This window comes from Quercus lobata, chromosome 5, assembly GCF_001633185.2.
Source record: "Quercus lobata isolate SW786 chromosome 5, ValleyOak3.0 Primary Assembly, whole genome shotgun sequence".
In the NCBI taxonomy this organism is placed as follows: Eukaryota; Viridiplantae; Streptophyta; class Magnoliopsida; order Fagales; family Fagaceae; genus Quercus; species Quercus lobata.
In genome coordinates this window covers 83,452,185-83,465,595 of record NC_044908.1, presented here as the reverse complement: position 1 = coordinate 83,465,595, position 13,411 = coordinate 83,452,185, and the positions used below count along the sequence as shown (strand labels likewise).

Here is a 13,411-nt window from a genome sequence, read left to right as displayed (position 1 = left end):
AGTCTCTGAAACTCGAGTTCCATTGGTGAAATTTTTTCCCCAAATCCCCTGTTTAGGCCGAGAGTCTATAAAAACAGGGGATTTGAGGGAAAAAAATTTCGCAGCTGGAACTCGAGTCTTTAAGACTCGAGTTCCGTTGGTGAAATTTTTTTTCCCCAAATCCCCTGTTTAGGCCGAGAGCCTACAAAAACAGGGGATTTGAGGAAAAAAAATTTCCCAGCTGGAACTCGAGTCTTAAAGACTCGAGTTCCGTTGGGGAAATTTTTTTTCCCCAACTCCCCTGTTTAGCCCGAGAGTCGGCCAAAACAGGGGATGTGGGGAAAAATATTTTCCCAGGTGGAACTCGAGTCTTTAAGACTCGAGTTCCGTTGGTGAAATTTTTTTTCCCCAAATCCCCTGTTTAGGCCGAGAGCCTACAAAAACAGGGGATTTGAGGGAAAAAAATTTCGTAGCTGGAACTCGAGTCTTTAAGACTCGAGTTCCGTTGGTGAAATTTTTTTTCCCCAAATCCCCTGTTTAGGCCGAGAGCCTACAAAAACAGGGGATTTGAGGAAAAAAAATTTCCCAGCTGGAACTCGAGTCTTAAAGACTCGAGTTCCGTTGGGGAAATTTTTTTTCCCCAACTCCCCTGTTTAGCCCGAGAGTCGGCCAAAACAGGGGATGTGGGGAAAAATATTTTCCCAGGTGGAACTCGAGTCTTTAAGACTCGAGTTCCGTTGGTGAAATTTTTTTTCCCCAAATCCCCTGTTTAGGCCGAGAGCCTACAAAAACAGGGGATTTGGGGAAAAAAATTCCCATTACAACTCAAGTCTTTAAGACTCGAGTTCTAGCTGGGAAATTTTTTTTCCCCCAATTCCTCTGTTTTGTAGGCTCTCGGCCTAAACAGAGTATTTGGGGAAAAAAAAAAAAAAAAAAAATTCCCCAGTACACCCAACTCTTGTAATTTATAAAAAAAAAAAAATCATTGGTCCAAAAAACAAATCGGAAGTGTGTTTATTGCACCGAACCTACTTAAACTCAACTCATCATAGTATTGGGTCATCCGCACAACAACGAGGCTTGTCACTAGTCGAATTTATAACTCTCGACTTTACAAGTATGATGAGTCACAAAAACTTTTTACCACTAAGTTAATCTTACAAAGAATTTTGTAATTTTTTTATTTGCCGCGAATTTCACATTTTTATAATTTCCTTAGATTTTGCATCAAATGTATGTTTTATAACTCCTAAGTCATTACAAACTTTGTTAATGAAGCCTACTTGAAATGGCATTTTTTGTTCTTTTTTTAACATCAAGGGTGAAATTGTGGATTCAAATCAACTAAGTATGTGAATGATATATTAATTAGAGCAAATATCTTAACATGTATTACTATTCAGTCCATAACTCTCTTCTGATTAATTGATAATATTTAAATTATTCCTATTGTTAATTTTTTTTAAGTTAAATTATTCTATTAAATTTAAATTTACTAGTGGAGTTCTTAACATTCTTGTACATGTTGCCGATTCCATTTATATACAAGAAAGATGATCCACAGAGCATGACACATTTTGGTGCAAAATTCCTAAAACAATCTTGCAATGCAAAGCACAATATTTTGTTAAGAAAACTAATAAAAACCATCTATCAAGAAGGAAAAAAATATATATATAAAAATGTAATAGAATATATGACTATCAAGATGGTAAAGGATTAAGGAATATGCTATCCTCATTTTTCCTTTCCCTCTTTTATCTTTTTTTTTTTTTTTTTTTGGTCTTTAATTTTTAGATATGTTTTTTTAACAAAAAGAGAGAAAGGGGAGGGTTTTTTTTTTTTTTTGGCCTCCCACAAAAATTCGGAAGATAAGATTTCAAGCCCAGGTTATCCCTATGCGAGGAATTCTAATGGCACTTGCAGGGCATGAAATATCCAAATGTGACCACAAGGATTTTGTTCTATTTCCAATAAATATTATATGTGATTTATGCATTACAAAAATGATTAAGTTAATCCACTTTCAACCTTTAGCAAAAGTTGAGATTGGATTGGGATAAGACCCCCATCATTGAATCCTTTAAATTACTCAAATTTTTATTTAGATGTAAGGCCTATGACATTTAAAAATCAAATAAATTTCATGTGCCTGGCATCTGGCAATACAGAGAAAAAAAAAACTTCCTCATCTTTTTAACCAGTCGTGGGATGTCTTACATTTAAAATAAACTGGAGAGGGGATTTTATTTCTTGGTATACTTTCCACCTCGATGAAAGTTGTAATCTTAACCTTGAAAAATGCTTAAGAGGTGAGAGATTAAACAAAACTTTTAAGATTTTTAAGTACATATCATGGTTTAAGTTGCCCAAGTTCCCTTAGTTTCTTAGAACTCTTTCTTATGTACTAGGCCTTTGCATTTTGTGTTCCATTCAAAGGGCACAGGAGATGAACTCATAACTTAAATTCCATTGTTGTCTAGAAAGCAAATAACGAAGAACAAATGTTCATGTCAGTAACAAAAGATGGAATACATACAACTAGGCCACAGAGGGTTGACGTCTTATTTCCTTTTCAAAACCCCCCTCCAAGGCCTAATGTTTGTTACTGGTACTCATATCGCATTGACCAAAAAGTAATGTTATGAACGCAATAAGGACATAATATTTTCACAATTATTGACATAGCCTATTGTAATTGAAGATCACTTTCATCCATGTCCACTACTGATACTACTATTATGCACCAGTCACCACTTATAATTTGTTGTGAATCTTTCTTCTTAAAAGTATTGTATCCATAGACATATTGTTAATGAACAGAGTTAAAACAGTTTAGATTAATTGCTATGTCATTTGTTTAAAACTCCCACACGGGTAGTACTAGTATTTGAAATGAAGGTCCAGCTAAATGACTAAACTGTACCAGTTACCAAATGACACAAAAGGAGCTCAGTTTTGCTCTTAATGAACAGAGAGAGACACAGAGAGAGGATATTTTAATAGTCAAATTCGGAACCAACAAAATATTGAACTACCAAGGTTTGGAAACTTTAGGTGGAAGTCATTTAGCTTGAGCAAACTGAAAACGAAAGTTTAACAACTTTTTAAATAGGCATCAAGAGGAACATGTTAAAATGTGGGACTTGAATGAATCCAATTCAGCTAGAACTTCTTCCTCGGGCCTGTATATGAAATCAATCATCCGCCATATCTGCACCAGAACCATCACTTTTTCATCAAGGAAATGTACAGCAGCATAAACCCAAAATATTATCATATCTTGAAGTACATTTTATTTTTACATGCAAGTTGATTATTATTCAAGAAAAATGCTATCCCTCTGATATTTTTCACTATTAAACTACTGAAGGAAAAAAAATGCACATTCTAAATGATAAGATACCAGGGTTAATATATATATTGATTACCTGCAGTGTACCACCTCCTCCAGTACTTCACAATCATCGGACACACTGACAATTGTCCATGGATCAGATGCATTCCAATGGAAGTCCACAACCTTGTCCCTACATGCATAAAATAGAAATAAAGTATTGTGTACAAAATCTTCAGAGAAAAGCATCCAGAAAGCATATAAGTGCATTAACATCCAATCAACAAGTAGTAACAAACACCAAATTCAGCCCCCAAAAAAAACCTGTTTGTATAGCAAATCACACACACATAAGATACACAAATTCATACCTATGGCCAGCATGTCGGAAGAATAAGCCTGGAGGAACATTTTGCATTTTAGATCCAACATTACCAACTTGAAAGGCAATAGGATCAGTTACATGCATAACACAAGAAACATAAATGCCACAATGACTAAGCAAGAATTGAGCAATGAGTTTCAGATTGGGACGAACCCTAATAAACAAAATTGATAATTTCCTGTAGCCAGATTCAACAGAAATACAACTGAAAATTATAAAAAGAAAAGGGAACACAGCCATCGTCCATCCCACCCACCCCAAAAAAAAAAAAAAAAAACTTAAAAGGGGAAAAATGGGTACAAGAGTGATGTGAAAGCAGGGAAGATCTAGTTGAAGTAATTAAATCTCACTTAACCGCTCTGAATCGCTTTGGTGTAACGCTGAAGTAGAAATACTTCAAAGTCCAAACCCATGTATGACTAAAATCATCCACACAACAAGTAAAAAATTATAAAGTGATACAGAATAATACTTATAATCAGTCATAGTAGTAGGGACCATTGGATTGATAATTTGATATCCTCACTACTAAAGAATAATACCAGTGAACAAAACCAGATTACTTCTAAAACTTCCTTAGAAGCTTGAGATTAGCAAAAAACAGCACTTGGAATAATAAAAAATAAATAAAATACCCTCAATACTTATCAATAATCAAAACTACCTCTGGAAATCAGTTTGCTCGCTAATAAAATAGTGAATGCAAGGCACATTTTTAACAGGCAAATTGTGACGCTGGAAATCTGCTTGAAGGCTTTACATATATTCCACCCCCCAACAAATCAACCCATACATATGTAGAACCATCTTATACACTGCATTTGATCATTATAGGAATAATAACTTTCCTTATCTACTGTCAGTTCACCATATATTTATCGGTTTCCATCTCTTACCATCACAGCATTGTTGGTTCTTTTTTTGATATGATCTATATGTTGTCTTATGATCGTGTGTGTGTGAGTGAGAGACAGAGAGAGAGCAAGGTTGTATAGAGAAAAATTATAGCTTCATACCTTCTCATGATCCCAAATGTTCAAAATGCCATCCTCAGCAAAACTTCCAAAGACGGATGACTTGTCAGGAGACCACTGAAAACAAATGCATATTTTTGTTAAAAATAACTAAATAAGTCCTATTCCTGAATATATAACAAAACGCATGATGTAACATAAAGCCAAGAAAGTAATCCCAAAACTTTTCTATCACCTGTACACAAAGGACAGCTGCATTGTGACCCTCAAATTTATGAACATGTGACCCAACACCCCCAGAGGTGAGATTACGGCGATCAAACATGCGAACAGTATCTGGGGGATAGACATGCAGCAAGTTTATTCAATTACAAACCCAATATCACATGACTCAAGAAACGAGGACACACACACACACACACACACATATATACACACATACACACACGCACACATGGCTGGTTAGCTGACATTGACAGAGGCACAAGATAAATATATCCATCACACTAACACTATCTGACATTAGATAAAATGATAATAAAAGAAATCCAACCTCCAGAAAGCACAAAGGGTTCAGTAGGACACATAGCAAGAGCAAATTCAGCATTATCTTGATGCCCGGTCAATATCTGTAAGACAATGCATTTAGAGTTAACAATTGCCTGATATATATATATGTATATATATATATATATATTTTAAAGATACGAAGCGGGGGAAATGAAATAGGACAAATAACAAAGAATTTTCAATGTATTAAAACATTCATGAAAAGGATAGCAAAAAGAGTTTCATTTGCATGGGGCGCACCAAGTCTGGACGAGAATTTGTAGCTCCCAGAACAGCGTGACGATTTGGTTGAGCCTCAACGTCCCAAATAAGGACCTGATCATAAACTCAAAACTTTAATGCATATTGAGCTTCCCCAGTTTATAAACTTCATATTCAAAGACAAGTTACAAGATTTAAAAACCTTGAAATCTTGATAATCCACATTTAAAAGAAAAGGGTAACATGAAGATAAATGCTTACATCAGGACTGTCAGTGTGTGTGGCCACGATCTTACTATTCTGTGGGAGTTCCCTGATTCTGTTCACCTGCAAAATAATAACAAGAATAAGAACAAAAACAACTGTAATCATTGAAATTTGATAGCTAATAAGACTAAAAGATCCTCATTTGCAGCCATTTTAAGTAGAAATGTAATTTTCTTTAAAAGCCACATGTACCTCACCAGGATGTATAATAGTTTTGAACTTCTTTACAAATGGAGAACGCGCTTCCTCATTGAACTGTAAGATCAAGCAACCAGAGCATGCCAAGAGAATGCAACTGATGAGCAAACATCTTCACAGAACCACCACCAAAAACAAACGGAAGAGTGGGTATGGGGGATTATGAATAATGCATGTTCCATCAGGAAATCACCTGTGATATGTGCTCTGCAGCTGCAACCCTAGGTTTAATTACCTCACAGTTTGCTATGACAAGGGTATTTGGAACACTGCCATCAGTCTGATTAAAAAGACAACAAAAGATAAAACCACTAGGATAAATCAACATATACAATCCCAGAGTAAACAAGATGATGCACAAACAACAGACAATGACATCACACAGTGACTTAATATCAACTCCACATGAGCAGGCAAGTAAATCACAAATGCACAATATTAAAATAATGACAAGTTCAACAATATTAATAACTTATTTCAAATCATACATAATAAAATACAGCAGCAAAGATCTGGCAGTTGGAATAAGTAATCTAGAATGCATGACAAATTTCCAACCAGGCACTCATGAGAACGTTTTAAATTTGTAGTGTTAAGCTCTTACAAATAATCATTACTGAACTTTAACTTCAGAATTACTCATTTTCCAGAACAAACATATTGAACCAATTCCCACAATTACAGAATAAATTCATTGGTAATTTCTTTCTTTAATTTACAATTAACATTCCAAAAATTAAACAGGATATTTAAAAAATTACTCATTTAATAAGGATTCTTCTTAAAAAATTACCTGTGCACCACCTTTAAAAACAGCCTCAGATATGACTCCAGTATAATAATCAAGGCCTCTGGCAAGACTCAAGTCAAAAACCACTTTGTCAATACACTTTGACACTTCAAGAGCTTTAAATAAAATCTCTAGGTCATTCAGTGCATCAGCAGATCCGTTATGTCCTAAGAACTTGTTGCCCTGCTGCTTAAGCTTAGATAGTAGTTCCAAAGGGTGTCCCCTTTCCTTCACAAAAGTACCAATTTCATCTGCTGTCTGAACAGATAAGCCCTTCTCCTCCACCTAACAATAATTAACAAGAAATATATAACGAAACATACTAAAATTTATGCAATGATATAAATGGAATACACAATTAAAATATTAATCCAACATTTCATTATAAATATTATTGCAAAGAGAAAAGCTCAAGTAAAAAGAATGTATATGCAAGCTTCCCTATAAAATTACAATAGAGTAAAAATTAGGCTCTAAATTACTAATCCAACATATTTACAAAAAGATGATCACAGAATTATCCTTATATTAATGAAATGCTAACAAGTAGATAGGCTATTGCTCCTATTAATAATAACCAAGTAAGACAACACTATTTGCATACTACTGTTCTTACCATTTCCTTTTTTATCTGCTCAAAAGGTTGTTTATCTAACTTGTCAATACTTGAACATATGGTTCTGAATTTTTGCGGTGGCACTCCACATATGTCCAACATTCCATCAAGTAACTTCCGATGATTCAATTTTATCTGTAGAAGAAAAGGAAATTAATTAAACTAATAATTATTATTATAGAACACACTTTGAAGGTCTTTATCACAAAATCAATAAATCGATTCATTTGAATTAGGCCTTGCTCATTTGCTCATTCTTCATCAAATCATGTGTATCGATTGTCTTAAACCATAATATTTGATGAGTAGTATTGAATTAGCACCGTTGACCAGGTAATGGTTCCAACTTCCAAGACAAACTTAGTGACATTGCTGCCATCAGATGGCAATAAATAGCATCTATGAGGATAGGAGGCATGCATCCAATACAAGTGACACATGCATAACAAGTCAATACTAATATCAAAGACAAAATACAGTATGACAATGCTCTAGTGATAAATTGATAATAAACAATTCCGAGAAAAAAAATTAAAAAACTCTAAGAAGAATAAGAGAAGAAGAAGAAGAAAAATGCAGTTCCTATTATGACTTTAGCACTTACTCAAGGTTCGCCAATTTTGCGTTTTTTAACCCTTGTGTAATGTTTGGGCGGGGGAGGAGGCTGCGGGGCATCATCCTTAGGCTCATCATTATGCTGCAAATTCCATTAGATGCATGCAATCAAGATTCTAATTAATGTTATCATTAGAATAAAGTGATAATCAAAATATGTGCATTTGAATTCTAATTAATGTTATCATACCATAGAGCTCCCTCGGTGTCCTATTTTGTGTCCACCTGTCCCACAAGTGGGTGCTCTTCTAGTGCGCTGCGGTCTACCTCGTGAAGGTGAGGGCTGATGAGGAGGATGCTCGTTTGGTACATCAGTATGTGGCTGTACAGTGTCAATCCCAACCGGAGGTCCCAGAGGGTCAGATGAAGATGCGGTAGGTGGGTAATGATGCTCTAAGTAGAGGCCAGGAGTGGGTGCAGTAGAGCTGGTAGGTGGGTAAGACGGTGTCTCAGGGAGTATAGGAGGGGTCACATTGTCATCAATACTGAGATCAAAATCGGGCTGCGAAGGTGGGCTGGGTGAACGGACCTCGGGCTGAGGATTTGCATCTGGGATGTGTGGAGGGACCTCAGGCTGAGGAGATGAGTGAGGGATGGGTGCAGGCATCTCAAGACTAGTTACAACCCGAGGGGTTGTTGCACGCCGACCACGGCCCCTAGCTGCACTTGGGCTTGGGCTTGCTGTAGCAGGCATACCACAGCCCCTGGTTGCACTTGTGCTTGGGCTTGCTGTAGCAGGCCGACCACGGCCCCTAGCTGCGCTTGTGCTTGGGCTTACAATAGCACGCTGAGCACGGGTCCGTATACTTATGGGTGCTACACTTGTGCTTGGGATTTCAGCAACTGTTGGTTCAGTCTCATGCCCATTGTCTGCCTCCTCATTTGCTGCAGGATCACGACCAAGGCCAGCCACATTATTTAGGACACGCCGAACATGGTTGTGAGCTTCGCTGCCTTCAGGAAGCATCTCCAATAGCGCTAAATGGCTTTGAATCTAAAACGGAGAAAGAACCAGTACAATCATATTTGAGACAGTTATGTATAAATTAATAAATGGATAATATAGTACTTACTAATCTACTCAAATACTTAACTAGAAACTAACAGTTTTATTAGAATACTATATGTAACAGAAACTCTTTAATCAGATATGTTTTTATAATTCATAGAAACTAATTCTACGTTCATACATGTACTCAAGTAAAACAAAATAGGCAATAAAATCTAATTAGAACACATTACCATTATATCTAATTTAGCGTTGTTGCGGACGACATACTTTCGAGTGATCGGACGATACCAGACGTAATAGGCATGATTGCGGGGCATCTCACCAATCTAAGGAGGTGCATGACAAAGTTGTTGTCGTCTCATTTCCCATGAAATGATATACGGTCCATGCTCCTCCCTCCAATTCTTTTCCACCTTCCCACGTAAGTCAATTTTATGCAGTCTATCATCGTAGACAGCATTGTCAGGCTGCTGCTGCGCCAACCCAAACTGTCGAAGGACACGGTCCGGGTAGTGTCTCTCTACTATGCAAAAACACACAAGCGGCACCCTCGCTGTCCACGTATCCCTCCCTGCAACGCAGAACTCAGGAAGGTGGCCGAAGTCTACCTCGTATGGCTGCCACACAATCTACAATAGAAACAAAAAACAATTATCATAGCATCTTAAAAGGTAAAACAAGGGAGAATACATAGATAAAGGGAAAAACAAAAATTTTAACAAAAGATATGTTAAAGGATGATGCAATCATATTCTTAAGGGAAATTATTATAACCAAACCGAATTTTTGAATATTATTACCTGGTCTGGCTGCATTGTCACTAATTGCTTGCGATAGCGGACCAAGGTCGTGCCAGATGGCCTACTCTTCGAGCTTGGCACCCGCACCCACCTACAGTGGCGGCGCCACTTACAACTCAGGGTGTTCCTAGGAACACCCTGACCTGAAAAAAATCCTGAATTTTTTTAATTTTTTTTTTATTTCCTCTATACTAGGAACACCCTCAATCACAGAATTAGGAACACCCTCAAATTAAAAAATTAAAAAAAAAAAAAAAATGTAACAGGGCCCACGGCAAGCCCAACGTAGCAAACCCACGGATTCTCCCCCAAAAAAAAAAAACACAGAGCAACGCCTCAGTCCTAAAGGTCTAAATCAGAAAACACTAAAAGTATTTCATTTCAACGCCGTATTTCAGAAATCACTAAAGTATCAAAAAAAAAAAAAAAATCACTAAAACCCAATGCAAACCTAAAGACAGAGCAACGGGTTCTTTGCAATGCCGTCGCCGCTTGAGATCGGATCGCTCGCTCGCTCGCCCCGAGCAACAGACGGAGATCTCAAGGTTCATCGGATCGCTCGCTCGCCCCTCCGCCAGTCGTCGCTCGCCCCTCCGCGTCATCGTCGTCAACGCCGCTTGAGATCGGATCGCTCGCTCCCTGCTCGGCTGCTCCGGTGCTCCCTCCCTCCAGTATTTCATTTTTCTCTCTAAGACTCTCTCAGTCTCTCAGTCTCTCTCTCTCTCTCTCTCTGTGTGAACTGAAATGAATGAAAATTATGAAACTCTCTCTCTTAGGAAATAAATGAACTTTAGCTTTATTAATTTTTTTTTTTTTTTGTCTGTGATTGACCGAACCGAACTTTACCTTTATTAAACTCTCTCTCTCTCTTTTTTTTCTGTGTTTTTTACTTTTTGAATTTGGCTTTTCAGTTTATCTTATCTGTTGGTGTTGGTGTGTGTGTTTTAATATAACGTGTGGGCATCAGGATGAGGCATAATTAATTGTGTTTTTTTTTTGGGTTTCCTACAGTGTATTCTCAAAACTTTCAACCAGAGACTAATTATTATTTATGTCGGGTCGGCCCACGAAGGGGTAAAGCACTGGTCCAGGGATTCTTTTCAAAGTGCAGGTAGCAGGACTCGAACTAGGGAGCACACCTAGTCGAGCCAAGTACAAACACTCTTAGACCAAGCGCCGAACCGCTTGGCCAACCCCACTGAGTTTAATTAATTGTCTTTATACATTATAAAAAAATTAAATTATGGGGGTGTGTGCTAGCTAGACTGCTAGTAGTTAGTAAAAAAATATTAATGAAGCAATTAAACATTAATAATTAATAATTTAATTAACTAATATATTATAAAAGATAAATAAATTATATTATATTAGACTAAAAAATAATTAATAATTTAATAATTAATGAAACAACAATATAACAAATTATAGTTTATAAAAGACAAACAAATTTATGAAACAACTAAACAATAATAATTAATAATTTTATTAATATTTCAAATGAACTTATAGTTTATTGTACAAGTTCCTTTGTTTATTTATTTTCTTTTCATTTTTTTTCCTTTTGAGGTTTTTCGGTGTACAGAATGCAAATTTGTTTTGGTTTTAAGAATTTTTTTTTTTTTTTAAGGCCAAATCTTGAATTTTGGCCGGTATTTACCGAAACGTCCCGAAACACCCGAAATTTTTTCAAAGTGGAATAGGAAGACCCTGGACAAAATTCCTGAAGTCGCCACTGCCCACCTACAATTACGAGCAAATAACATAAGAACGATAATACAATTTAGTTATTAAGAAGAGTACATTGCATAACATACTAAATATTAGGAAAACACTTACTTAAATGCAAGTGGAGCATATGGCCATGGGCCATAATCACATCCAGGTGGGGGCTCTATCCTCGGACACAAGAATGGCAACCTTGCCCATGCCCAATACTGGACCAAGGTGCACGCCCCACCAATCTGCGATGCGCCTTTCTCACTTGCTCGACACAAGTCCCTGTACAACCAGGCCAAGCAACCACTACCCTAACTATACTGCCGCGGATCACGAATTTTGCGAATCAACTCCAAGAACATCAGATGCACCCTATCTCCTGACTTGTCCATGAAAAGTTTATCCCCTAATAGCGCTAAAATATAGCACCGAGCATACCGGTGTATCTGAATCTCTGTTGCGTCCTGAGACAGTGGTGCTGCAACGGCCTCAAGAAGTCGGCTGATGAGAATTCTTTGGCCCACCAAAGTTTTATTGTCCTCCGGCGGAGTAAATCTAAGCAACTCCCCGTACACTTGCCTCCAAGTCCCATTCTCCACAGCAGTCGGCCCAACCAAGACCTCATCGTCTATAGGAAGTCCGAAAATCACCTCCACATCTTGTAGGGTGATTGACATCTCACCATGTGGAAGATGAAACGTATGAGTCTCCGGCCGCCATCGCTCAACTAGGGCCGATATTAGGCAATTATCGATCTCTTTGGAAGGGGCTCTAAACAATCCTTCTAATCTTAGCAATTTGATAATGTCAATCACCCGATTATCTTCCATCTGAACGTTTGCCATCTCCTTAGTACGACCACGGCACATAAGTGAGCCCGGGTCCTACAAATTCAATAAAAATTTTTGCGGTTGTTAGAACTAGAAATAAAACTTTGAAAGAACTTGCTAACTAAAAGTCAAAGTCAACGTAAAAATTAAAGCGGTTGTTAGAACTAGAAATTTTACCTTGCCATTCCAAATGGCCTCTGATCGGTGATATGGTTGTCGCGTCAACACTGAATCCTCTTGCGGACCAGGGTGCAAGCACTGTAGCTCCTCATCGATCTGAGGCTCCATATTGCAAAGAGTATAGACAATGGAAACGGTTATGAAAACCTCAATTTCTCTGTGCCAATGTTTGATAAGAGTTCATATATTTTCATTCCATCACCTTCAAAATTATAATATGTATATATATATATATATATAGAAGATTCAAATGACAGTTAAACATTACAAGTGCATACAAACTAGATAAGAACAGAATTTTTTTTCTAAATAACAATAAATATTAAAAAATTTAGTTAGTTGTCACGTTTCAAAACAATGTTGAAAACTAGCATCTCTAGTGTTCCTCCACTCGAGTTCCAATATAAAAGTCGAGTTTTTAAGTCTCGATTTATAAGAGGATGGGTTTAAAGTGAGAAAAAATTGACGTAAAAATCGAGTTTTCAAGACTCGATTTCCATAAATTGCAGAAAAACGCCGCTATAGGGCTTTAAAACGTCACTATAGGACTTAAAAACGCCACTATAGGGCTCCCTAAACCTGATACTTATAAAAAAAAATTTGCAGAAAAACACCACTATAGGGCTTTAAAATGTCACTATAACGCTTAAACAGAGGGTATGTGAACCACTTACAATTCGCCCCAACAGAGGGTAACCTCATGTAATTTCCCGAGAATTTGAGTTTGTGAACTTACTTTTACTTTTGGTTAGTCTATTATGTTCTAATATGTTCAACAGTTTGGCCGAGAGAAAAGAACCCAGAAACCCAAAACCTAAACTTAGACAATAGCTATAGCAAATCATGCAAAACCACTAAATCATCAACTTGTAGAACAAACCAACAAATTCAAACATGATGCAAAACCAATTACATCAAATTCAATCATTTTTTAAAAAACA

General features: G+C 36.9%; 2 protein-coding genes and 1 pseudogene across 3 annotated transcripts; all 3 read right to left on the bottom strand.

The window, feature by feature from the left end:
- Positions 1–2,834: 2,834 nt before the first annotated feature.
- Positions 2,835–8,006, bottom strand: LOC115992032 (annotated as a pseudogene).
- A 1,263-nt stretch (positions 8,007–9,269) lies between these two features.
- On the bottom strand, positions 9,270–10,478 carry LOC115992033 (serine/threonine-protein phosphatase 7 long form homolog). Of its 2 annotated transcripts, none has more exons than XM_031116070.1 (3): positions 10,196–10,478; positions 9,745–9,899; positions 9,270–9,573 (listed from the first exon to the last, which is right to left on the bottom strand). In XM_031116070.1, the coding sequence occupies exons 1-3, from the start codon at positions 10,422–10,424 to the stop codon at positions 9,271–9,273; spliced, it is 687 nt and encodes a 228-aa protein (XP_030971930.1). In that variant the 5' UTR covers positions 10,425–10,478; the 3' UTR covers position 9,270. The 2 variants fall into 2 exon arrangements, with proteins under 2 accessions (XP_030971930.1, XP_030971931.1); XM_031116071.1 differs by having other exon boundaries at positions 9,745–9,887.
- Positions 10,479–11,354: 876 nt separating this feature from the next.
- On the bottom strand, positions 11,355–12,728 carry LOC115992034 (protein MAIN-LIKE 1-like). The gene is made up of 3 exons (XM_031116073.1): positions 12,468–12,728; positions 11,581–12,344; positions 11,355–11,484 (listed from the first exon to the last, which is right to left on the bottom strand). The coding sequence occupies exons 1-2, from the start codon at positions 12,576–12,578 to the stop codon at positions 11,772–11,774; spliced, it is 684 nt and encodes a 227-aa protein (XP_030971933.1). The 5' UTR covers positions 12,579–12,728; the 3' UTR covers positions 11,355–11,484; positions 11,581–11,771.
- Positions 12,729–13,411: the final 683 nt, after the last annotated feature.

Bases quoted from the DNA above. Each gene is read 5' to 3' on its own strand.
- LOC115992033 (XM_031116070.1), bottom strand. From the start codon at position 10,424: ATGAAATACTGGAGGGAGGGAGCACCGGAGCAGCCGAGCAGGGAGCGA. The intron at 9,900-10,195 runs GTTTGCATTGGG...AAAAAAATTCAG, and splicing joins ACCCGTTGCTCTGTCTTTAG to GATTTTTTTCAGGTCAGGGT. The intron at 9,574-9,744 runs GTAATAATATTC...TTTCTATTGTAG, and splicing joins TGACAATGCAGCCAGACCAG to ATTGTGTGGCAGCCATACGA.
- LOC115992034 (XM_031116073.1), bottom strand. From the start codon at position 12,578: ATGGAGCCTCAGATCGATGAGGAGCTACAGTGCTTGCACCCTGGTCCG. The intron at 12,345-12,467 runs GTAAAATTTCTA...TTGAATTTGTAG, and splicing joins AGGCCATTTGGAATGGCAAG to GACCCGGGCTCACTTATGTG.